We start from the raw sequence: 25,504 nt of genomic DNA, 5'->3' as shown, positions 1-25,504 counted from the left end.
CACACCATGGTACAAACATATTCTAAAGCCATAGCTGTGATCACAACTACACCCCTTCTGAGAAAGTTAAATAAAAACCGTGCTTGCATCAAGCAACACTCAAGACTGAACGCTCTCTGAACAAAGAGACCTGCCAACTGGCAAGGTACAAACAAACAAGTTTTTTTCCCTCCCTGCTGTTTGTGAGATTTCAGCAAGAAAATGTGCTCCTTTTATCAGCATTGCCCAATACCGAAGGGGTTTACTGCTTCTTTTCTGCCACTAAGCCTCCAAGCCCGCTTTCTTCTTCCTTTTGCCTTCACCCTACTCCAACTCACTGTCCAGTGTAGACCAGGCTGTAAAGCAAGAAAACTCAAGGTGTAACGGCACAGGAGCCAAGGCAGAAACAAAGCCCTTCCATTGCATAACCACATGCCCTCACAGCCAGAGGCGGCCCCGCAGAAAAAAAAAAAAACAACCCCAAACAGATAAATAAAGTCACAGGAGACCCGCATCGCCCCCACCTGCCACCCCGTAAGAGCACCTCCCTGCTCCCACCCCAGCCACAGGCTTCTCGGTTTCCGCGCTCCCCGCCGCCGCCCCCCGCCTAGGCCGGCGCTTCCCGTCTGCCACCAACCCCCCGCTCCCGGGGACGGACAGCGGCGGCCACAGTCACCCCCCGCAGGCAGCCGCGCCGGGCAGGCCCCACCGCAGCCCCCGGCGCCCCGCACCGGCCCGGGGAGGCCCCGCCCGGGGACGCGCGTCCAGCGCCAGAGAAGGCGGCGAGCTGGGGGTGGGCCGCGGGGCTCCGCCATGCCGCCGCACCGCTCCGCGCCCCCCCGCGCTGTCGCCCCTAGCGCCGCACCCCACACACACCCCTTCGGTACCGGGACGACGGCAGCAGCCCCACCGGGGAGCCGGGCTCTCCCTACCCCGGCCGTCGCCGCGCTGAGCGAGGCCAGGCCCGGCCCAGCCCTAGCGCGGCGGGTCCGAGCTCGGGCCCACGCCAGCGGGGCTCCGACGGCCAGCAGGACACCTGAGGCAAGCAGCTGCCGCCGACCCCGCGCCCCGACCCGCCGCGGCCCCGCACCCCTCCGCTCACCTGCCACCGGCCCCGCCGCTGCCGCCGCGGCAACGAGGAAGTCCAGCCCCCTGATGCCGCTGCCGCCGGCGGGAGTGACGGCGCCAGGCAGCCAATGGGAAGCGCGGGGCCGGACCCCGAGCACAAATCGGAGCCGGGCGCTACACCCCGCCCCGCCTCGCTCCGCGCAGAGCGGGGCGGGGCGCTCTGTCAGTCGGTGGGTGCCCGCCGGCGGGCGGTGTCGGTGCCTGCTGCGGCCCCCCCGCAGCCGCTCGGCGCTTTACCGGGCACGCTTCTCCCGGGCAGTCCCCGGCACCGCGACGGGCAGCCCCAGGCTGGGGCGGCTGGCTCGGGGCGGGCCAGGCCCGGCAGCCTGGCGGAAGCAGCGGCGAGACGGGAGCCAGCCGGCCCCCCCCGGCCTGCTGGCGGCTGGCAGTGACTGCGGCCCGCTTCTTGGGGCAGCGGGGCGCCAATTCCTGGGGGACGCTGTGTCGCTATTTCTGCCTGGACCCCCAGGAAGGTCTCCTCAGGGAACCCCCTTTGCCTGGCGCCGGGAGCTCCTGGTGGCCGCCCGCCGTCCCGCTGTGCCGCCGGGGCTGAGGCTGCCAGGGCCGAGCCTGCGGGTAACCCGCTCAGGCCGCAAACTGCGGCCGAGGGCTGTGACCGCAAAGCCCAGGCCAGTGAGCCCGTCGGTGCAGCGCTGGGGCAGCAGAAATCCATGGGCAAAGCTCAGCCTGTGCAAATAAGCTACGATTTAAGCTATTCTAACCGAAGGTCTCAAGGGCAAGCCCGCTCTCCACGGTTTGGAATGACACTCGTTGCTTTGTTAAGCGTGAAATACCACTTATTAATAACAATAGTCAGTTCCTTTCCCCTCTCCTTTTTTTTCAGCTTGAATTTTAGGTGGCCTCTAGGCACCTGGTGGGCTTGTTTATTTGGTGAACTCACACATTTTATACAGAGTTTCGACCTTAGGAAAATATTTGCGGTCAAAGTATAAATCTCTTCGGGAGAAAGAGGGGGAAGAAAAAAAAAAAAAGACACCAATGAGCAAGCACTTACATAACTCCTGAGTACTCATTTTCTGATTTTAATGCCATCCATTTAGAAGAAGACTATGTACGCTGCTAGACCAATGCACAAGCTGGATCCCACTCACCTCATCAAAATGACAGCCAATATTTGAGCAAACCACACAGAGATGTTTGCAAGGGCTTGGGCTGGGGAAAGAGGTCCCTAAAGCAAGTCCGGTGACCACAGTATTCATCTCCCTTACGCTACAGTCTGACAGTCTGCAGTATTTACATACTCAGCATGCAATGTGCCACGTATCAGATAAAAATTCACCTGTGTTTGCATGGATCCTGCATGCTTAGCATAAAAAGAGCTACTCTCTAGTGTAAAATTACACCTGTGACATAACAGCTTTTACTTAACCAGTGCTACAAGAAGCTTCTAGAATAACTAAAAGCACAGAGGAAAAAATGTCCTTTGGTTTTTGTTTTGTTTTTATTTATTTCATCATCTGGAGGCCTTTGCAAAATAATCAGCGTTTCCCTTTATACTGGGGTTTCCTCTGAGTAATCAAGGAGGAGACAGTACAGACAAAAAAGCAAAAAAAAGAAGCAGAGGAGAGAGCAAAGCCTGCAATTCGCCCGAAGGAGCCAGGAGTCTCTTGCTTAAATCAATTTCCAACTGGCTACATGTCAGCTTCGCGGAGAGCTTCCGAGGCTGCTCCTTCATGAATGGATAAAATTCTAAATAACACCAAAACAAGCCGGTTCCGTGTGTGTCCGCACTCCGCTGTGCACAGCTCCCTCTGCGGGCTGCTGCCACGGCGGATTTCTTCCTAAGAACCTTGTGGGTCTTCCTCACCATGGGTGGTCAGGCTGCGTCGGTGAGGTGAGGTCTCCTTCACGTTGTGGTAATACAAGTTACTCCTCATTAGTGTTCTGTGGTGGAGCTTTCACCTGCCTTGAGATCCCTCTTCCAGCTGGTGTTTTCCTCCAGCATCCTTCACGAGGTGCTGTTGGTAGCCTTCTGCTCCGACAGGCCACAGCACAGACCTTTTAACGGGGCTCTGCAGTGGTAGTGATGCTTTATGCCTAATCAGTCCTGCTTGTTGTCAGAGCTTGTCACCAATATAGCAGCCTGAGGAGGGCAGGAAAGCTAGCCACAGAGCCCGCCGCCGCAGGGAAACCACCACAAAGGCCACAAGTCTATGCCCCAGGCATCTGGGCTAGAAAGCTGTTGTGGATGGGAAAAATCCTTCTATGGGGCCACTGATGCCTCTGTGTTGCTCTGGAAGCAATAAACTCTTCTGTATTCTTTCTCTTTTGGCCCTTCACATGTTAAGGAACTATTTTTCAGAGGGGCTCAGCTAGGGATTAGCCAGCCAAAGCAAGGTCTCACTACCTCCTATGGAAGCAGTATTTCTGCATGGTGTCCTCTGCAGCAAATCCAGCATGAAGCTCACCCCTAACACACTTCACCAGGCTACCTCCTTCATTTCCCATGGCTTACAAGCTGCTGGGGTGTCCTGATCACCCCAGATGCACCCTGGTTACATCAGCTACTCTGCCAGGCTCTTGCACTTCTCTACAGGTGATGCTGAGATTAGGCAAGTGGTCTAAAAATAATTCCTGCTGCAGGTTCAATATACTTTTGCTGCCTGTGTAAAGCCTTTTAAACTCACTCATGTTGTATTCCCCTGCATACTTTATAATGAGCATCGCTTGAGAAAATATAGACACAGCTTGGTGCTCAAATTCATTTCAGAAAACAGTAATACAGAAAAAAAATACTCTCCTCCCTCTGAAGGTCTTTTTTTTTTTTTATGAAAGTGGGGCTTATTTGAGGACAAATTAAAAATAGCCTTGAAAGTTACGCTGAGCTTTAATCTCCCATGTGATGTTGCATCATACATGATGAGAAGGAAATTCCTCTAGGCTCTAAATAAACCTATTATCATTTAATCGCTAATGGGCTATTTTGAAATCCAAACAGAATGCATCTTTTGTGCAGTTGCACAGCACAGAAGATCACTCTGGATTTCCAAGGCCTAAAGGAGGCTTAGAAAAAAACCATGAAAAATGAAATAAGCAGCCAGGAACAGGCTGGTGAAGAACAGTGGGCTAAGCTGCCACAACAGAAAGCTGCGATGGTGTGGCAGCATCAGCTGGGCATGGGATGGGGACCCTCTGGCTCAATGGGGACAACAGCTTGGGGTTTCTGCCAGTTCCCTCTTTCCACAAAGATACACCTGCAGCAGGGTAGTGCCTTTCCCAGAGGACGCAAGCATCCCTCTGGTGCATTGTCTGCCCCAGGAGGGTGAGGGGGACAGGGGTTAGCTCTCCACAGGGCATGTCCCCTTGCTCCCCTTGGCTGGCAGCTGGCATCCTCCTAGGCACTACTTCCCCTCTTCCTGTCGCCACAACTGTGTCACCTGCTTTCCCATATCACCCTGGTACTTGAGGTGAGTGCTTTAAGTTTTTCTTTACTAATTACTATACTGTAACTTAAAAGGAAGCTCTCTTTTTCTTAGTATGTAACAATATCCTTTTTACTATTCATAAATTCATAAATAATGCTTATGTCTTTCCTAGGAAACATTTACTTTCCTAAAGAAAAAAAAAAATATCACTAGCCTAACAGTCACTTCCAAAAAAGGTTTATATCATTTACTGGCATTTCAGAGAGGCAGCCTCCCTGGTCCAAGAGGGTGTGCATGTGATACCCAACACAAAGTCAAGACAGAACAGGAAGTAAAAATTCCTGTCGTCTTCTCGCTTTCAATTTTTACATTCATTTAAAGCACAATCTGCACCAAACGTGAAAGACCTTGACTGGTTCAGCCTATGCAATCCTTCTATTTGAATTAGACTTATATCAGCCTTTGACTCCTCTTGTGAATGTCTTCCTGGTAACAATGAGGACAGAAAACACAGATAGAATCAAGCATAGGCTGCATAACCAAGGAAGAACACAACTACAGGTGTGAAAATTAATCAATCATCATTTAATTCAACACAATAAAAGTTTTCTGTACATAAGTTTATCCACTGACACATTTAACATACAAACGGACAGATAAGACTGCTGAAAAATCATGACTGTTCTCTCTCTCTCTCCATATATTTCACACGAAGCAAAATACACAGAAAACCACACATCCTGCCCTCACATCCCGCCTGACAGTGTCAGCATCCTGCCAGGGTTAGGCACTGTTTCCACAATGAGCTTCCAGCAGCCCTGCAGGCCTCAAGCCCGCAGGGTTCTGTAGACAGAGCTGTTCTGCAAGCCTGAAATTTTGATTTAATTGCCAAGTATCTCCTCAGAAGATATAAAGAAACATGACAAATACCACAGTTTTATTGCACTAAATAATTAAAAGTCCATTAATGCATTACAAATACAGCTTTTGACAAAGTCTAGGAGTGATCAAATCCTTATCCTAAGAACTTCTCTCAGGTAAGTCAAAGGCCATATGCAGGTAAGCACAGGCTGCTCCTTCAATTCACAGTCTGCAGGAACATGTCTCTTTAGCGTTAGCTGTTCCCCAAAAGAATTCTTAACTAATGCAGATGAAAACTTTACCCTAGCATTTACTCTTGCAACAATGACTGACTAGCATATACTGGTTGCATGTTTGGTAATGTACAAATCGCAAAACCCCTGCTGCTGAAAGCTCACCAGCTAAACAAGATCAGCACAGCGTAGACAGGTTGCACATATATTTAAATATACTTGGTTATCAGCTTGCTTCTTGGAAGTGGGTTAAATAGGATTCTTCTTTCCTAACTTTATAATCTAACAATCAGGTATCCAGTCTACGCTCATTTTTATAATCAATATAAAATCTTAGTGAATGCACACACCCAAATGTTTATAAAGTGCAGTGAAAATAAGGCAGGGTAGAAACCAGTAAGTCAACTGGAGTTATTAAGAGAAAAATATGACAAGGGAAACAAAGACTTGGGTTTTTGTTTTTGCTTTAAAGTGCTCCTGACCAAGAGTTAGGGCAAGCCAAAATTTTCATTATGCTCTATAGCATCAAGCAACTTTTTCTTGAGTATTCTTTTATTTCTGTATCTGGGGAGAAACAAAATATGGCTGCAGGTATTGACAAAAGGATACATCTCATCTGGATTTTCTACTTGAGGATCTGCAATAGAAAATCTAAAACAGTCCAGTGCATAGCAAGGGATTCGATCAGACCCTGACAAAAAAGCTGAAGGAAGGGGAAAAAGAAAAACAAAAAAACATTAGCAAATTTAGAAAAAACATGATAATGTTATCACAGGATGAAAATCATGAGGGAAAATTAAGTGTAAAAATATGGCTATTTCCATAAGCTAATCATTTTGCTTTGTTGAATTTGTACCTGAATATGATAAAGCCTCTTGCTGATTCATAATCATTATAAGCCCTCTTTTACTTTTACTTATACAGACCCTGTGGATGACAAAGGCCAGGCTATGTTTGACCTTCTGCATTTAAAAAGGATGAGCTACCTTCTGTAATCCTTTGAGAAAGCTAAACTGCTTACGTCAACATAGTCTGCTCACACGAGTCGAGGCCTCTGACCAAAAACCAGTAACCATAAAATTAAGGCATAAAGTAATTGCAAGTTTCAAGGTAGTCAGAAGCACTCAGGCAAGCCTCAAGGGATGTAGGGAGGGTCAGAGCTGTGCCTGTGCAATTTTTTGTGCCATTTCTTTGTGGCTTTCACTAGAAAATATGGCAGGCAGACACAGGGATGTGTCAAAAAGCTGTTTGGAACTATCGCATTTTTCATGTGCACCTAAAATGTGTGTTGTGGGGGAAAGAAAAGGGCTATGAAAAAATTAAAATGCTTGATACATTACCAAGAAACATTTTCTTTTTTTCTTCTGGGAGCTTGTGAAACACCGTCCAAAAATTCCCAATGATTTGATCTAGCTTTTTATACTGTATGTAAATCACATTCTGTCGAAGAGATAAAAATAAAACAGGTCAGTTAATCCTCACTATTTCCATTTTTATTTAAAATAACAACAGTTTATCCGATAAATTTTATAATCCTGTTCATAGATATTCAAATCCTCTTAGTGTCTAGAATCTGTTTGTTCATTTGTTTTTCAAAGATTCATATGACAACCCTTGAGCTATGATTTGATTTTTAGTCCTCTCTGTTCTTGTACCTGATGTAGTTTAGAAACAGACTCAAAATGGTGACACAATTAAAAAAAAAAAACAAAAAACAAAAAGTCCCTTGAGCTTCTGGTTTTTGTTCATGACCTATGCACTCAGCAAAGGAACATGTCAAGAGCTTATGCTCAGCAGATATAGCAGAAAGCGCTGTGCTTGTATCCAATACCTCTTCCAGCAGATGCCAGTCAAATTTTGTATGTCCCTGAAGAACAATCTGGAGCTCTGCAGGGAGAAACATCTTCCACTTTCTAGCTGGGCAGCCTCTTAAAAACCCTTGCATAAAGTCCTCAAATGGCTTCCGTATTGATTCATTGAACACGTAATTCACATACAAGTCAACAAATTCTTTCCTGCAAAGATACATTCATCAAACAAGCAATGCAATAGGTGCTTTTTTAAAAGGGGAATTATAGAGGACTTTATTCCTTATTCCTTTATTCCGTATGACCTGCTCTACTGTAAAGATTCAGTCCTTACTGAAAGCAGTCAACACTGCCAATTATTTATTCACTGAATAAGCTGGGAGGATCATCACAAATAAAAGAGAATGCTGGCCAACATGGATTCATTTTGATAACACTCCTTGTACTTCATGTGAACAGTCCAATGAAATCCTATCAGACATGTCACTAGTAAGATGGAACCTAGCAGCCCTAAATGGTGTAAATTCAGCAAACCCCCCACTGAATGCTGAGGAATTCAATGCCCTGAAATCAAAATAGGTATTTGCACAGCTGCTTATCAGTACAGTTTTACCCTTGCATTTGTGATGGGGATTTGTCTAGTGACATTGCACTCGTACAATCAACTCAATGTAAACACTATACTTCAAGCTTCCTAAACAGCCCTTTCACGCATCCCTATTGGTCCTCAAACTCAGGCCATAGAATTTCTCTCTCTCCCCTGTGCTGAAGTTAATATTGACACAACAGATTGATAGATCGCTCTTTCTCTGTTATATACAAGATACATTCCATATATGCAAATAAGCAGGCAGCATTTTGCTTTTAAGAAGAAACTTATACAGGTGTACCTATAGCTGGAGCTCCCAGACAAACTGTCTGTATTTCCAAGAAAATATTGTTTCGGGGTATTTTATACATTTGTTAGGAATTCCCCTGATAAGGCCAAGCATGTCTGTATATGCAGATGCCAGGATGTCCAAGGATCCCCTTCTTACCCACTGCTTACACAAACTGCCAATGTCTGGTACATATGCAGAAAGTAAATCAAGAACTGAAAGCATACAACCTGTTGGACCAAGACCAACAGCACAATGCTGATGTTCAGTACTTTCTGGATATAGATATGGTATTTCATACACTCACAACAAGACAACAGATATAGGAAAAATAAAACTGACCTGTTATCCCTAGTGACAGGAATGTTGGCACCATTTTTTTTTAGTTCAATGGCAACCGCGGAACCTCCTTCTTCCATTATCTACGTAAACAAATGAAAACATTGGATGTTACATCTATAAATGACAGATACATATGTGCTACATCTATCATTCTTTCTTTCTACAGGGTCTGACATGGTACTCTTACTAGTTTGAGTTTACAGACAAGTTGTGTCATTTGCAGTGGGACACCATCTTGCCCGAGTACATACATGGCATGTCTGAAGGGCAAAATAATGTTTTACCGTGAAGTCCATGTCCAGGCTCTCGAGGATTTGATCGCATTCTTCATCCAAAATTCCCTGAAGACTCCTTTCAAAAAACAAGGAGGAAAAAACAGAGAAGAAACGTGACCATTCAATGCACTTTCAAATTCTGCTGAAAACCACCCTTTCACAAGCAGTATTTAAATGCACGTATATACACAACACCTATACTCACACAGAACCTTTATGTATGGCCCTAAACTGATCTATACACTTACATCCCACTGCTGCCAAGAGATGAGGGCAAATGCCTTCACCTCAAAGGACTCCAGGCAAGTCCATCACCACACCCTGTGGGGATAACTTTACACAAAGTTCAGTAGCAAGTGCGCTTGGACCACAGCCGAGTTCTTCCAGATATCATCTAGCGAGGAACTGTGGATCAGAGGGATGATCTGAAAGAACTGTTTTGGGGTGCAGCACCTCTCAAAGTATTGCAGGTGAGCTGACATTTCACTTCACTGAGGACTCTTTTGCACCTTGACACAGTCATTGGCTTGTTGGATGGGGTTCCCATCTTCTCGGCTATTTATAGCACTTGCACAGAAAACTGGGCATCAGAGACCTAGAGGCTTTACGTTGGTGGCAGCAGCACCTGTCCCTGTTGTATCTGCCTGAAACCTCCTTTCCCAGCTCGTGGAAACCCTGCATGCGGGCTCTCAAATCTGGCACAACTGCAGCGTATGGTAACACCGTGCTTGTGTGTAACATTGTGGAAACTGATAATTAGCAAATCAGAGAAAAAACCAACATTAGTAATTGGGTGCTTAGTTCTTTCAAGTCTCAACTACAGCTCAGAGCGTTTGGAACTATATGTTCACTCCGTGGACTTAAGCTTACACGGAGCAGAAATCTGACCCCTCCTAAGCCATGGGGCTTGGCTTTTAGTTTTGGCAGTGCCGGCCTCTGTTTAAGAGCAACATCTGTGCCTTGGGCAAGGGCCACCTTGGGAAGCTGTGGCCTTCAGCAGCTCCATGGTGGCCAACGTAGCTGCCACGGGCACCCTGAACACAGCCCTGGGGATCTCCGCGCCCAGTGTTGAGCTGTGAGCCCAGCCTTGGCCATGGCCTCCCAGCAAGAGCTCAGGCTGCGGCTGGCCTGCACCGGGCCCACGGCTGGCTCGTACCGGGCTGCGACTGGCATCAGCTCCTCGAGGTCCTGCAGGGTGGGCGCCAGGCCCAGCAGCTTTTTATAGAGAGCCCTGGGGAAGGGGACAGGCACCACGCTCCCGTGATACAGGGCCATTCCGAACAGCGTCCCGACCCGGTGGAAGGTGTCCTCACAGCTCGGCACCTGGTTAAAAAACAAGCAGGTAAGAAAAGCCGTGACTGCCCCCGCCCCGGGCTCCCCGCCCCCGTGGGCCGGCTCCTTACCTGGGTGGGGAACCAGGCCAGGCCGGAGGCCAGGCGGCAGAAGGCCCCGGTACCGGGCTGGCAGAGGGTCCTGGCGGCCACGCTGAAGAGCTCCTGGGTCAGCCCGCCTCCGTCCTGGCCGGCCTCGCCCACGAAGGACACCTGCAAGCCCCGAGACACCCATAGCGCCGGCGGCAGCGGCACCCGCGGGCGGAGCGGAACCCCCGTGGCGCACCGCGGCGCAGCCCGGGCCGGGCCGGCGGCGCACCGGAAGCGGCGCGGCGGGCGGGGGCGGCGGCCATGCTGCGCGGCGGCGGGCGCGGAGCGGCGGCGGTGCTGCGGGGGGCGGCGGTGCTGCGGGGGGCGGCGGGCGGCCGCGCAGCGAGCGGCGGGCAGGGCCGGGACCCCGACCCGGGGCAGGGATCGGGATCGGCGCGGCCGCAGCCGCTGGAGCCGTCGCTGCTGCGCTTCCTGGTGTGCCCGTTGTCCAAGCGGCCTCTGAGGTGAGCGCCCCGCTGCCCGCCCTCGGCCCGCTGCTGCCCCCGGTCGAGCGAGGGGGGCTGCCGAGGGGCCGGGCCAGGTTACTCACGCCTCTTTTCATTGTGGTTTGTTGTTTGTTTTGGGTTTTTTTCCCCGGCTTGCCTGGCCAGGTACGAAGAGGCTACCAACGAGCTCATTAACGAGGAGCTGGGCATTGCGTACCCCGTCATCGATGGCATCCCGAACATGATCCCGGAGGCTGCCAGGACGACTCAGAAGAAGCCCCCAGCCGAGGGCTTGAAGCAGCCCTGAGGCCTCGCCAGCCACAGCAGCCTACTGGGACTGGTGGGACTGATGGCGGGAGGAGGCGTGCTCCCCTCCCTGCCCACGCTGACTGTGCTGGTGCCCCTCCTGTCCCTAGCGGGCTTGTTTTACTCGGCCAGTGTCGATGAAACCTTCCCACAGGGCTGCACCAGCACAAACAGCTTATGTTTCTACAGTCTCCTCCTTCCTGTTACAATACCGGTTTATGTATTCTTCCACCTGTGGACCTGGATGGGGATTAAGCTTTTTAGGCACAACTAGTGCGATGCATTTGCTAACCCCTGGGCTTCTCTAAAGCAGCTCCATTTATTTAATCTCATCAGGTATTGCAGCTGATTTGAGAGATTTCCCTTCTGGCGCTAGTGACTGTCATCATTTTCCTAGTAGTAGCTGGAACTGTATGAAGTCATCTGCAGCAGCCTGTTAATTACTACTAAGGCAGATAAAGAGGAGGAATAACAAGAAGCATCAATTCTTTCTAGTGTATCCCTTCAAGAGCGTTGTGTGTTTGTAGTGGCACAAATTAATATCTTCTAGGTGGTGATTGGTTTTATGAGGAACAACTGTACCCTGTCTGAAATAACTGATCTTAAATAATAAGCAATAACTATGCAGCGATAGGAATTGTTCTTTGAATTACAAGCTTTGGCTTTGTTTTGAACCGATGTGTGTACTGAAATGTATTTCTCTCACTGTCAGAAGAACATAATTAGGCTGACGTTTAATAACAAAACTTGAGTTAAATGAAGACACATTTACTTGGATGATAGCCATGTCTGTGTGTCCAATAGCTGCTTGCTTGGGTTTTTTGGTTTGTTTGCTGTTTTTTTTCAGGGGTTGGGGGGTTTGTTGGGGTGGGGGTTGGTAAGAAAAAGATGGGGAAATGACAGCACTACAGAAAGGATGTACTTCTGCATTTGGGGGTTTTGTCAGAGTGGCCTCCAACATATTCCAGTGTCTGTTTAGGAGATGTGTGTCCCTGCACTATTTGTTAAATGTGTCTGATTGCCCTGGTTTCATAGCCAGGCTAGGTCATCTTTGTTAAAGAGGCATCTGCTTACATGTTAGAGTAAAAATCACTCAAACTGAGCCCAGAATTTGGTAGCCAGGTTGGCAGCTACAAATGTTAAGTATGTAGAGTATCTTTCCCCTTAGCACTATCTTCTCCTCAGTAGTGCAGGAACAGAAGATACTTTTGCTAAATACTTCAACCTTCCTTGTTTTCATTTACAGCAACACTGGAGAATGGAGTGACAGACCACTATGAGGATGTCACATGCAGAGTTCTTGGTACTGTCTGCCAAAATGTCTTAATGGGACACAGCTACGAGGGGGACAGGCTAATGCTACAATAATCTATTACAAAGCTTTCTGGTTTATGTTTTGCTCCTGAGTGGTTTGTAGCTGCAATGCAAACACATTAATGTCCCTTACCTGCTGAAAAGTGGAGGAATGCAGCACCAAGTTGTAAATACTACAGACTTAAGTGTCTCTTGGTGGGATACTAACAGTGCAGTTAAATTATCAGGCTGCTGCTGAGCAAATAATGCTTTGATGGGCAGTATGAAAGGCAGTGCCCACAAGAGGTGTATTCGAGAGCTGACTAGCTAAGTGCAACTGTTTATCGGGGCTCCTTGTACAATCAGTGGAGAGAGACTAGATCTAGAGGACAGTACAGAGGCAAGCCTTCTCACCTCCATAAATACATGCCTCTTTCAGCTGATGTTGTGAGGAAGGGGGAAGGAAAGGTAACTCTCGGACCCATTGTGAATCTTCTAAGTGTACAGGAAGGAAAAGCTTTGACAGCTCTGGTTGGCAAGAAGGCTCACTTGGAAAGAACCAGAACTGGGTAACAGGGTACTGATGTTTATAGTTCCCGCTGCGCAGGTGTGGTGCCAGACTCTTGACAGCCCTTGTGTCAGTGACTGACATGGCACATGGTCCCTGAGCTGAGCTCTTCTCTGGGCAGGTGCCCTGCTCCCACGTCAGCAATCTAACAGCTTTTGCAGGGCAGGGCTAGAAATACAGCTGTATTTCGTCTCTCTTGCTGTTACTATCCTTCTTTCCCTTCAGGCAGCATCTCCATGAGAGAAATGGCTTTTGTGGCTACGTTGCTTGCTGCCCTCTTAAGGCTGGCACCCCAGCGACCAGGTTTTTCACGTACAGCAAACCAGCCTAGAGTCTTTAAAGTCAGCCTAGCAGTAGTAGTAATGGACTTCACCAATTACCGGTTTCCTGAGCAATCCTATTACATGACTCCAAAGCAACCTCACAGTAAATAGCACTGCCACTTGCATTTGACTTACCGCAACAAAGCTTGATGGCTACCTGGAATAAGAATGTAAGATACTGCCCTCCGGATTTACTGTGCATCCCCCATAGAACATGTTTTGTAATAATTCAATGAGTAGCTGTTCTGCTGTATGCTCAGTAATACTGAAACCCTTCTACCAATACTTTAGTAACACTGAAAACCAAAGAACACTGCAGCAATGTATTTGGAGCTAACAAATAATATACTTTGGTATCTTACCTTTAAGATCTTTCTGAATTGCTGCGTTGATGCATCATTTAGATGGGTCCATATGTCTTGCAGAAGGCACCATCTTCTGACTGGAAAATCCCAGTGTTCCTGGACTAATGCTGTTAAGTGTCTCTGAAGACAGAAGTAACAGTCTGTTAGCAGTGTGTTTATCTCTTCTAGATTGAAAAAAAATCGGCCACACTTACATCTCTAAAGGTGCTGGCCAGAGTCTTGCATTCTGTATAATGAACAATGACCTTGTCTTGCATGTCAAAGATGCATGGATATTTGCTCAGCATCCATAGGGACGTCTGAAATGACAAGGAAAAGAAAAAGATGTGTTGATTTTTCTCTTGCAAAATCAGAGTTTGGGGATACATGTGTAGACTGAACTGCCAGTCTGTACCCTGGCAAACTCCCGTATCTCTGAAATATGCCCTTGTTCTGTACATCAATGCTACACCAACAGAGGCACGCTTTCTAAAACCAGCTTCTAAACACCTCTGTGAGTGGGAAACCCCGCTGGAGAGGCACCTGAGCTGTCTGCGCAAGCAGACACTTGTGTTACAGTGCCCCAGGAATAAAACAGATTGTGATTTTAATAGCTTCTTCTGTAATTCAGCTAAACCAAAACACACTGTAAAAATGTCCTGGATACCCAGGTCATGGTACATTGTTGTTAAAACCTGTTGCATTTATTATCTGTAATCTCAACAGTAGATATTGGTATACAAAATAATCTACTTCAAAGTGTTACACCTCCAGTGTGATAAGGAAGCAACTTCAGATAATGTCCTTTTTGGCTTTTGATTCTATACTGTTTCTCAGACCTCCTCCACTCTGGTTAATTGGTACAAATTTGGTACATTAGGAAATTAAAGCTTATGAAGGAGTTAAGCAGTTGCCCTGCAAATTCCAGACAAGCTACCAGAAAACTGCATTTTTTGCCTAAGGAAGCCCCTACTATCCAGGTTCCCATTTCATACTCCTTCCTGTGACGCCAGTTGCACCAAATGCATTTGGTAGCCAATTTTCGCTCCTCCGTATCATCAAGAAATGAACCATTTCACAGATTATCTTTTATTACCACGGCTTTGTTTTTAGATTTAAATAAATTGAAATGCTCAATAGGGTTTCTATGTAGAAGTTTAAAGAGACCTCACAATATTTCTGTTAATTAAACATAATAAAACCCAGAGGAACAAGAAGTATAGCAACCATCCTCTCATGGTGCTGTTTCACACTGACCATCAGTTCAACACAAACAGAGCTGCTTAAGATGTTGGAGGACAGCTCTGGGTCATCTCAAGGAAGGTGTTATTGTAGCTGCTAAAAAACTGGGATGGTGAATGGTTTGCATAATTTAGAACAGCTGGAGGACTAGGGAAAATACATTGTCTTTGAGAGGTACTGGGCTAGCATCTAGAGTTGACTTCATATATATCAACTCATGCCAATAAAACAGGGGGGGGGGGGAGTGTTTTGCACGGCTGGTAAGGTTATATACTTACTTCTTTATTGAAGGACCAACATAATGCGACAATCGCTTTCACTGGAGGCACATAGAAGTTGTTTGCTTGTACTCTGAAACCAGTTCTGGAGTTCACCTGCATTGATACATGCAATATGAAAAGGGGTGTGAGCAGATCTAGCGAGCTGTGCGCCTGTGTGGCAAGACAGAACTAAGGAGTAACAGGGCTTTCAGCAGAAAGAGCTCTGAGACCCTGCACAGAAGCAGGATAGAAGTGCTACGAGTAGCACAGCGCTCAGCAGTGACCAGTCTCAGAAAGCCACGTATAAACTAGTAGGAAAGCAATTTTCATTTACAGTGAAGATCCCTTAACAAGACTCCATGAGGAAAGGTATGTTTCACTTTGGGTATCTTTCATGTTGCAGGACAATCTGAAGTTCCCTATTCACGTTCATACTTGTTGCCTGGCAAAGGTAGGATCTTTGGGAGGACGGTGAACATGTAAAGCTCCAAATGATGTAGCCACTTACGGAGGAGCAGGCCTGCTGCACTTCTGAGTTTATTTATCTAGATAAATGCAGATTCAAAAGTCTAAACTTTGAGGCCCAAATCTGCATTCTCAGACAAAAGGATATTCAACTCTGAACAAAATTTAACGACTCTTTGATTCATACTAAGTGCATGCTTGAGCTCTTGACTTTCCTAAACTTTGAACATCTCAGCAGGAGAAAGGATGGTTGTCAAGAAGAATGCAGTTATTGCCCCTTTTATTCCCCTTGCTTGTGTGCAGCTGAAGATGCTCTGTTGTCCCAGAAAATTTCTCAGGCAACAGGTTCTTAAAGCATCACACAGCATTACTGTGGCACCCACGATGCGCCAAGCAGGAGGGTTGTCTTTCAAGTGCTGTAAGCAGTTACTGGGGTGAGGGATCTCACCAGCAGAAAGGGGAATGGGACACCACGTCCACAGCCCTGTACACATCGATGCATGTGCTCCTCACACCACCGAAAGCATCCCTCCCCCTGGCAGGGCCTGTAACGTCCTTCAGCTCTTCATTTCTATAGAGGGTCAACCAGACTCAACTCCAGAGCAGGATTCCTTCAAAGCTATGCTGGTGTACAGCAGAAAAGATTCCTGAAACCATGTCAAGTGACATGTTCCCTTGTAAGAAGGAAACCCAGAAAATTCAAGTAAAAAAGGATTAAAATACTCTAGCTCATACTGATACACCCTATCTGATCAGGGTCCAAAGACTCTCTCACCTGGTAAAGAATCTGCAGTATTTGCAGAGTCACTGTTTCATGTGGGTGCAGGCTGAAGGGGTCTCTTAGGCTTTCTGTGACTTCCAGGAAAAAATCAATCAGGTTTTTCTCCGAAACCCTCTGATATATAGTGACCAGCTCCTTGAAAAAGGCTGTTTCTAGATTTGACCATAGGCATTCTGCAAAGAAAACAGCTAGTGAAGTATCTGTCACAGGTAACATGCAAATAACTGCCATTTCTGGAAAAAGCTACATTTTCTCTTTTAATCAAATGAACTAAACAAAAAAAAAAAAAAACCCAAAAAAAAGGCTCAATTTTGCACTACAAAAATTAGGAAATCTCAGACTGAGATTTTTTTTTTCTTATGTCTTGCTGCATAGTCCCCATGTTTCTACCAAAAGCATTTCTTTCAGGCTGAACTCTGGAACAAATTACATCAGCAATACTAACTCTTGCTCTGCAGACGAAAATGACCAAGCATTTAAATCATTTGGTTCTATCATCATAAAACCCTACCAAGAGTTTGTAGGTCCTTTGGCTGGAGCTTCAAGATAGCTTGTGCTAGAAGCCTGAGAGAATGGTAAGAGCTGTCATCCTCTCCCTGCAGAAGGAAAGGCAAGATCAAGTAGACTCTGAAATTTTCAGGTGAGATGGGAGAGGAAGACAATGATGGCAGTAACTTCTCCACCTCCCTTTGCACCTTCAAAGGAAAAAAAAAAAAAAGACAAGAATTAAAAAGGCAATTATGTTTTGCCAAAATCATCTATGAATTAGGTTGGCATGAAATTCCCAAGTTTCAAGCACAAATCCAGGGCTCCTCAGTAACTGTGTAGTGAGAATCTTTATATCAGATCCTTACCTCCTGAAAGACTTTTGGCTGCATGCTGATCTTCTCATAAAAATGTTTCACTTCTGACACGTCTACACCTGAGACTTCTTTGGAAGTTTTGAAATGTTTGTCTCTATCACAAAGGAAAAAAATAAAACCAACTCATGTGAGAAGCTGGGTTTGTTACTGACGAAGCAGTGAAACACCCTAACATCAGAAAATACTTGGAAAGTTCAGCCCCAGCTCCAGCGGGTATAATTTCATCTGTTCTAAGAAGATATCCTCACTGTGGTGTGACCTGTTGAATATTCTGTCTTTCCTGCCTTGTGTGGCTGTGTACTGTTAATGGTGGGGTTCCTGTATTTCACCCTAAAATGACTTGCACTTCTGCGCTGGGAGGAGCTATTGTGGAGCCTTTGGGACCTGTAACATTGCCTAAAGGGATTACCATCCTCTGTGAAAAGTCACCGTAGGATAATCTGCCAGATGTGAGCTTCTATAGCAAATTTCAATATGGCTGGGGGGATAAACCCCTTAATTTTAGCTTGGGTTTTGAAAAATACAGACTTGCTTCTCGCAAATTCAGATACGACTAATCTTCTCTACATACGAAGCCTAAAATAACACTTTCTGCGTCATGTTTGGTACAAATTTGGTACATAAGGAAATTAAAGCTTATGAAGGAGTTAAGCAGTTGCCCTGCAAATTCCAGACGAGTTGCCAGAAAAGTGCATTTTTTGCCTAAGGAAGCCCCTACTATCCATGTTTCCATTTCATACTCCTTCCTGTGACGCCAGTTGCACCAAATGCATTCAGTAGCCAATTTTCACTCCTCCGTATCAGTTTTCACGCAGCCAATACATTCTGTTATGTCTAAGTCGTGCACACTACCTTTTCTCCAGGAAGCTTCCATTGATGCAAGCCTCAGATGAAAAGATGAGTCTGATATTCCTGATGGTAAAAAAGAAACCAAAGTCAATCCTTTCAACTTCACGTTTTTAATACTGAAAGAACAAAAAATGTGTATACGAGTGTGTCTGCACTCAACCACATGAAAGTTTTCTTAGCACCACTGTACTGACAGTGTTGCAGAAGAGATTGTATTCAAGGAGTTGGCGATCTCCAGCAAGCCAGCCCTGCTCTCCTGGGCCTTGTAAGGGAACCTGCTCCTGTCGGTGGGTGTTATGATGGAGATACCTTCCCCTGACAGGCTGGGATGGTATCTGGTGTCCTGGTTTCGGCTGGGACAGAGTTAATTTTCTCCTCGGTAGCTGGTGCAGTGCTGTGGTTTGGGTTCGGTGTGAGAACACTGCTGACAGCACACGGGTGGGTTTGGTTGTTGCTGGGTGAGGGTCAGACCCTGTCAAGGGCTTTTCAGTTTCTTAGAAACTGGGAGGGGACACAGCCGGGACAGGTGACCCAAACTGGCCAAAGGGATATTCCATAACATAGGATGTCGTGCTGAGTATATATAAACTGGGGGAAGAAGGAGGAAGGGGGATGTTTGGAGCGATAGCATTTGTCTTCCCAAGCCACCATTACGCGTGATGGAGCCCTGCCTTCCTGGGGATGGCTGAACACCTGCCTGCCCATGGGGAGTGGGGAATGAATCCCTTGTTCTGCTCTGCTTGCACAGCTTTTGCTTTACCTATTAAACTGCCTTTATCTCAACCCACAAGTTTTCTCACTTCCACTCTTCTGATTCTCTCCCCCATCCCACTGGGCGGAGTAAGCAAGCAGCTGTGTGGTGCTTAGCTGCCAGCTGGGGTTAAACCTCAACATCTGGTTAGGTTTGTTATACAAAATAAAAGGCACTGGAGGAGGAACCCCTCCACTGGCAGGGCCTTTGTAGCAGGCTGGGGGAAAATCCATCAGAGTATCCATTTGCTGCTGTGTGAAAGCTGGGTTCCCAGCATCTGAAGGGACACTAGGCTTACTCACTACCTGTATTCCTGGTTCTACTCTTATTAAAGCAGCTATTTTATTAAGATATTTGCTGTCAGGCCCTTCCTATTGAGATCTGGAAAGAACCCTCTCAACAACCACTTTCCAGATGATCCAAACCACACTAAAAATGGTCAGGGAAACGCTTAGATCCAAATCAGCCAACACTTTTAAATGCTCAAAATCAGCAGCTGGGATTAGACTTGGCCAAAGAAAATAACCTCCCACGTAAGATCTGAAAAAAGGCTACATAATCATAATTCTCAGCCCTAAGTGTAAGGTTTCCCACAGTAGTATATACTTACTGCTTTTGAAAATGGGTAATTTTTTTTTGAAAATGTGTTACCCTTTTTCAAGTGCTTTTGAAAATGGGTAACTAAAGAAGGGATCACTGATTTTTAAATGCTGACACACACAAAACATTCCAGTTTGGGTACTCTGGATTACAATTTTTGCACAAGGTCTCGGTCTGTCTGCAGACTGAATCTTTTGGTGATTTAACCTGTCGGCTCTTCATCAACTTAATAACCATTCTGCTCAAGACGAGGGGGAGGACAGGCTTCCAAAGGCAAGCAGTAAGTCTGCTCTGTTCTTGCAAAAGGGTTATTGAAGGGTTGTTGCTTATGAACAGCTCTTCTTTTCCTGTGCAAAAAACTAGGTAAGAAGTGCTGGTACAAGACTCCATCTCAGCTAAATTCCTGAACATCAGTTCCTACAACAGTCTCCAGAAATAAGAATTTTTAGAGAAGATCATGTATCAGAGGAAAAAAAACCAACAAACCAGCAGGTTTCTGACTTACTTTCTTATACTGTTCCAATCTTGCAAACTGGAATTAGAAATCCATGCATCCACTTCTTCACCCTTCAGAGTGGCAATTCCATTCAAATAGGAATTCTGTGTGAAATGCATGAAAATATTGGCAAGATTACAGGTCTAGCAGATGGGATTCTTTTTTTCAAGCCAATCATTACAAGATTTCGGCCTAAGTATGAACAAATTAATGGTCAATCACAGCATGATCCAGATGCACTAACCACAGAACAGATATATAGTATTGCATACAAGTTAGTTTCTGGGTAAGCCTGGAAAGAACTGCAAGAGATGTATATGAACTTGGAGCACTAAAAGCAGGACAGAAAATCCAAATGTTTCCAGCAGTAACGTGAACGATGGTTAAATTAGAAGCCATGATCAAATATGCACATACCTGGTTGTCCTTGCAAAGGACAATACTTTGGTTTCCTCCTGCGATAATTTTGATCACCTTTTGTGACATGTTGCTTTCTGTGAACAAATAAAAAAGATGAAACAGTCATTATCTTCAGAGAGTTCAGCACACAGCACACAGTAAAAAAAAGCCCTCAGATAGTAGCTGTCTGTCTAAAAGTTGATTCTATGCAGCCATTACCCACAATGATAAATCAAGCAGCAAATGGAATTATCCGTTGTAGAATCTATTGGGATGACCAAGCAAGCATGAGATGTAATGTTAGTCTCGCGGTGTAAACATGAAATCAAGAAAGCAAGCATCTCCCTGGGAGAAACAGATACAGATTGTACACATCTGCAGTGGTCATTACCCTGACAGGATTTTCCAGAGTTCACTGGTAAATCGATGGGAAGTGGTATCAACTGATTAGGCTTTCTCTCATCTCCCAGCTGTCCTTCTTCACCAGAACCAAAGAAATAGACTTTGTCCAAGGAAGGGACATAGACCAGGGTGTGCTGTCTGTTCAGAAAAAGAAAAATGGTCATACTAAGCTAATACCACTGGGCTAGTCAGAACCAAATTTACAGATAATGTTTTCAGAGGGGATAGCTGAGGCTTGTCTTTAGAAGCCCTGAAGGTCCAGCTGCAGAATCCTTTTAACCAAAGTCTTAGAACCCTTCCTTGCATAAACAGGCAGCAATAAAGGAACATCAGGACTCAAATCTATACTGTCCTCTAATATTAGTGATTTACCCGGGTTCCACATACAAAAATAAAGGGTTATGCCTTGCTAGATTCACGTCCTGCCGTTTTTACAAGCACAACTTTTGTGCTGCTGAGCATGATACAAAGCCCAGGAAAGTTGACAGGACACTTTTTCTGGCCCAGTTCCAGAAAGGCAGAATGAAATTGGGTAATTACCACCGCTCTTTAACTCTTTCTAAGGACGCACCAGTTTGTCAAAGCGAAAAGGAATTCGGTGACCTTCCTGACAAAGGCTTTTGACAGGCTTTTGCCCTTTGGAACCCAGTACACCCTTCATTTCTTACAAGATCGAAAAACCAAGGGCTTCTGGGGTTTTGCCCTCTCCCTCTGCTTGGCAGGGGCTGAGGGTTTTGCTTTTGCTGGGGCAGAAGGGTGGCTTACACTTGGAGAGTGGTCAATATTCTGACAGTGCTGACCTACCGGGATGCAGGTTCAACATCCCGGTGACTCCCCTCCCTACTGTTCTCCAGTGATTCCCCTAGGACCTTGACCTTAGAAGGGATGTTATTGGTACTGTCCCACCTGCCGCAGGCAACCTGCGAGACTCTCGCTCCCCACAGCTCAGCCACCACACGAGGCACGAGTTCATTCCGGGTGGAGTTGTGACCAAGCTGGCCGGCCCCTCCAGCTCCAAAGGTGCACACCAACCCCTCCTTGAAGGTGAAGGAACAAACAACAGGATCGCCGCATCATTAATGATGTTCAGATGGTCACCACGGAGTGACAGCCGGCATGACACAGTTAAACGGGACTTGATACAAAACATCCCCGATTCAAACGCAGGTGGCCAGGTGGCGTTCACATCAAGCCTAACCCTACACTGTAATGGCCAAATCATTTAACTCCTGAGAAAAGCAATTTAGCTCCTGAGAATAACTCCCTGTCACTTAAGAATTTTACTTTTATGAGTGAACCCAAGTGAATTAGGTATTGGTCACATTTTCTGAAGTCCCCAATATGCTATAAAAAAAGAAAATATTTTCAAAAAGTACTGTAAGTGGAACTGCACCTCTTTGCCCCAGAACTCCCATTCACCACATCCCTGCAAAAGTTTGCGTGCAGGTGACGGGAATGTGAGAAAAGGCCAGTTTTCCCAATAGCTTAGTAAGCATCCCTTGGGGATCGGCTTCAAACTCGGATGGAAGCAGGCATTGCCGTCCCAGTTTCTCTGTGCTGACTTTCAGCAATGTTATCTTTTATTGCAGGGTGAGGTCTCAGACGCTGAATTTCCATTTCAGACTCACCTTGGAGAGAACTGCAGTATGATCTGCCCCACATGAGATAAATACAGTCTTCCAGTGCTCCAACGCTCCGATGTACGATGGGCAGCTCCTGTCTGGAAAGAAGATAGTGCTGCTAAAGTGAAAGAGTGCTGGGGGGTCTCACACAAAGAAAGATTTAGAAAATACGGAGGGTTTGCACTTTTCAGTCCTCTCTTACAGGAATTCATGCATTTACAGCTTGGGTTTAAGTTGTTTTCTACCCTCCATGATAACATATTCTTTCTTACAATGTTCTGTCTTTTTTCATAGGATTGTCTTTTCATTTACATTTGATCTGAAACAACGCAGTGCTTTCACATCTGCTTGCCAAAAGGCACTTGGCTTCAAAATATCTGACTCTCAAGGGTGTGGGCTCATTCAGATCCCACTGACTTCAGGTTGTCTCTGGCTAGGGCACCTCTGCTGTAGCCTTCTAGGTTTGAAGACAATGGGTGATTTTAATTCTTCTCTCACCTTGTGTTTACAGAGAATTACAGAAGGCAGAGAGGTATAAAATTAGTTTATTTCATGCAAGACTGCCTGGAGAGAGAATGGGAGTGGAAAGAGACCTCTGAGACATGAGGTTTTAAGAGCCTGTGCTATCCAGTCGGCCACATAAAATGAATGGAAATTCTCTGTAGAAAGTCCCTGCATGACCTTTCTGGTCAGGAAACAGAACTTACCCAGATATACTTTCTCCAAATGACTTTACCATCCACCGCTGCTCTAAAGGGGCTTGACAGTCCTGAGGAGCCACTCCTGTGTCTGCGGGAAGCTCACTGGCCAGGAAAACACCTTCCTACTGCTGTCCTTCCTTACCTTCTGTGTCTCCAAGTCCCAGCTGTCCAAAATCGTTTTTTCCCCAGGAGTACACAGCTCCAGAGAGTGATACAACAGCACTGTGAGCTCTTCCAGCAGCAATTTGAGCGAGCGAGATGCCCTTCAGTCTTTCTACCAGCTGTGGTTTGGGAATGCACGTGGTTTGGCTCCCCACTCCGAGCTGTCCATGGGCGTTCTGGCCCCAGGTGAAGAGCTCACCTCCTTCACACACAGAACAAAAGAAAACAGGTCAGCCTCACTGCTTCCTTTGAGTGTTTGCATTTTGGGAGTGGGAGCGAAAATCAGCGCTGTTTTCAGAGACCGAGCTCCAAGGTGAGACCATCACCTGCAGCTAGAAGTCCCTCTTTGCTTCTGACCCCTTTGGGGTGGTCCCATACTGCCCGTGTGATGGAGCACAGCAAGAATAAAGGCAGGGTGTGCTTCCACCTCTAAAACCAACCAGAGAGGTGCTCCAACTTAAGAGTGAGCAGGTCTGGTGACCGCAGAGCGAGGTGGCTATGTCTGCTTTCCACAATGCACCTTTGCAGAGGGGTTGTGCTCAGGGACCAGAGGGAGACAGAGCTGCAGGTCCCTGGGTACTGGGACAGCCAGCACACTTTGTGTCCCCTACCCACCGCTCATTGCTCTCTAATGGTGTCACCAACTACTGGAAGTTGTTCAAACACTCCCTTCTGAGAGCAAGCCTGCCATAATGTGACTCCCATCTGGAGGAAAAAATGTGGTTGAAAGAGGTTACCTCTGGTTAGCGCCATGGCATGCTCGTCCCCACATGCTATTTGAACAATATCTTTGTTTCCTAGTTCTTTCACCAGCCTACAAAAATAAGGAGAAAAAAAATAGATAGATGCTGTGCCATGAGACAAAGTAAAGGATGAAGATCGTCTGCTCACCGAATCCCAGCACATTTAGCGGGAATTACACGGAAAAATATAGGTCGCCTGTAAGCTGATTCACTCTACTACCTAGTAATGGAAGGTTAAAGTTCCAGTTCCCTCTCTACAACAGGAGCGTGCCTCCGTTTCAGGGACGTTACCTTCAGGAAAAGCGGGCCGCATTTTCTGAGAGCTCCCATCCCAACCTCCACCCCATGAAAGCTTCTTACCTTGTCTTAGAGCCGGCGGCTGAAGCTGTAACCCAGCCTTCGGAAAGCTTCCCATCAGGGGAGAGAACAAGGGTATGTGTTGCATCGTGGTTTGAGCATTGCACCTTCTCGTTCCTCTGCGACTGCACGTGTTCTGCAGAACAAATACAGACAGGCACGACAGTCACGCCAAGGCAGCGGGCATCCTAACCATCTTGGCCCCCTCCCCAAGTTCTCTGTGTGTTACCGCCTTCACCAAGAGCTTCTGCTCCTCAGGAAAAAGTGAGACAAGCGTGTACAACTTATTTTCTCCAGCCCCTTGGGGTTTCAGTGTCCTACCCACTTCATGCCAGATGACTCTCCTGACTAGCACTAAAAGACATTTCTCCATCTCTTAGGCTGCTCTGCCACCAGCTGCCAAGACGATCAGCGAAACGTCAGCAAGAAGCACACTCCGTTACTTTTGCACAGCTGTGGAGAGTGTCCCGGGGAGATAAAGCACTTCTTGAGGTACCTGATCACCCCAGATTTGTCACAGCCTTGGGGGTGGGATGCCTTGAAGTCGGATGTTTTACTGGAGAAGCAATGACGGAGAATTCAGAAACCGCCTACGTAGAGCTGAAGGATGTCCCTTCTGGTCTGCAGCTGAGGGGCTGCAGGTGCTCCCCCGACCCCGGGGCACCAGCCAGACACCGTCATTCGTGTGCAGCCCCACCGCAGCACAGGCGCCTGAGACCCGGGATGCCCAAGCTGAAAGGTGCGCCCCGGCACAGCCTGCCCCCACTCGCTGCTGGAGGCTCGCCGTCCACCCTGCTCGCACCTCCCCCGTGCGTGCAGCCTGAGGGAGATCCGTGCCCATTGCCCAGCACAGCCTCCCTCGGCGCGCTCGGCTCCGGGGGCGAGTGCAGCCCGCAGCCGGGAGGCTCCCGGCCCCGGCCCCCGGCCGCCCCCCCCGCTCCCCCGGTCGCTACCTCCCGTCTGCCGCGGCCGCTGCGCGGAGCCGCTTCCCCGGCCCCGCCGACGCCGCTGCTGCTGCCGCCGTCCCGCCGCCATCTCCCCGTTCGCCGGTCCCCGCCGGCCGCCCGGCAGCTCGGCGGCAGCCCCGGGAACGCCCCGCCCCGGCGGGGAAACGGAACCGAAACCGAAACTTGGCGGGTGCCGCGGCAGCGGGAGGAGCCGCAGCGGGCGCGACCGCCCCCGGAGCGGTAAACACGCAGCCCTGCCTGAGCACGCGTGAG

The 25,504-nt window shown here is 47.3% G+C and overlaps 4 protein-coding genes across 4 annotated transcripts in view; 2 read left to right on the top strand and 2 right to left on the bottom strand.

Annotated features, from left to right (window-relative positions):
• Positions 1-1,154, bottom strand: part of HERC3 (HECT and RLD domain containing E3 ubiquitin protein ligase 3) — a 55,568-nt gene extending 54,414 nt beyond the window's left edge. Inside the window, exon 1 of the mRNA XM_056332809.1 lies at positions 1,082-1,154. The gene's annotated coding sequence lies outside the window, so the exon portion shown is untranslated. The remainder of the gene's footprint in view (positions 1-1,081) is intronic.
• Positions 1,155-5,057: 3,903 nt separating this feature from the next.
• LOC130153982 (probable E3 ubiquitin-protein ligase HERC3) lies at positions 5,058-25,406 on the bottom strand. Its single transcript, XM_056349519.1, has 23 exons — positions 25,238-25,406; positions 24,288-24,420; positions 23,922-23,998; positions 23,165-23,386; positions 22,328-22,419; positions 21,606-21,736; positions 20,689-20,837; positions 20,316-20,392; positions 19,908-20,002; positions 18,055-18,114; positions 17,194-17,296; positions 16,851-17,034; positions 16,334-16,512; positions 15,112-15,207; positions 13,807-13,911; positions 13,610-13,732; positions 10,294-10,434; positions 10,047-10,213; positions 8,900-8,966; positions 8,616-8,695; positions 7,419-7,602; positions 6,928-7,027; positions 5,058-6,290 (listed from the first exon to the last, which is right to left on the bottom strand). Exons 1-23 carry the CDS (start codon positions 25,317-25,319, stop codon positions 6,076-6,078), a joined length of 2,862 nt encoding a protein of 953 aa, XP_056205494.1. The 5' UTR covers positions 25,320-25,406; the 3' UTR covers positions 5,058-6,075.
• Positions 10,547-11,064, top strand: PYURF (PIGY upstream open reading frame). The gene is made up of 2 exons (XM_056349534.1): positions 10,547-10,775; positions 10,923-11,064. The coding sequence occupies exons 1-2, from the start codon at positions 10,573-10,575 to the stop codon at positions 11,062-11,064; spliced, it is 345 nt and encodes a 114-aa protein (XP_056205509.1). The 5' UTR covers positions 10,547-10,572.
• Positions 11,107-11,828, top strand: PIGY (phosphatidylinositol glycan anchor biosynthesis class Y). The gene has a single exon (XM_056349550.1). It carries the CDS (start codon positions 11,107-11,109, stop codon positions 11,335-11,337), a length of 231 nt encoding a protein of 76 aa, XP_056205525.1. The 3' UTR covers positions 11,338-11,828.
• Positions 25,407-25,504: the final 98 nt, after the last annotated feature.

Source organism: Falco biarmicus, chromosome 1, assembly GCF_023638135.1.
Source record: "Falco biarmicus isolate bFalBia1 chromosome 1, bFalBia1.pri, whole genome shotgun sequence".
NCBI classification, from domain to species: Eukaryota; Metazoa; Chordata; class Aves; order Falconiformes; family Falconidae; genus Falco; species Falco biarmicus.
Note: the sequence above shows the minus strand (reverse complement) of the source record. Positions and strands in the feature narration are given on the sequence as shown.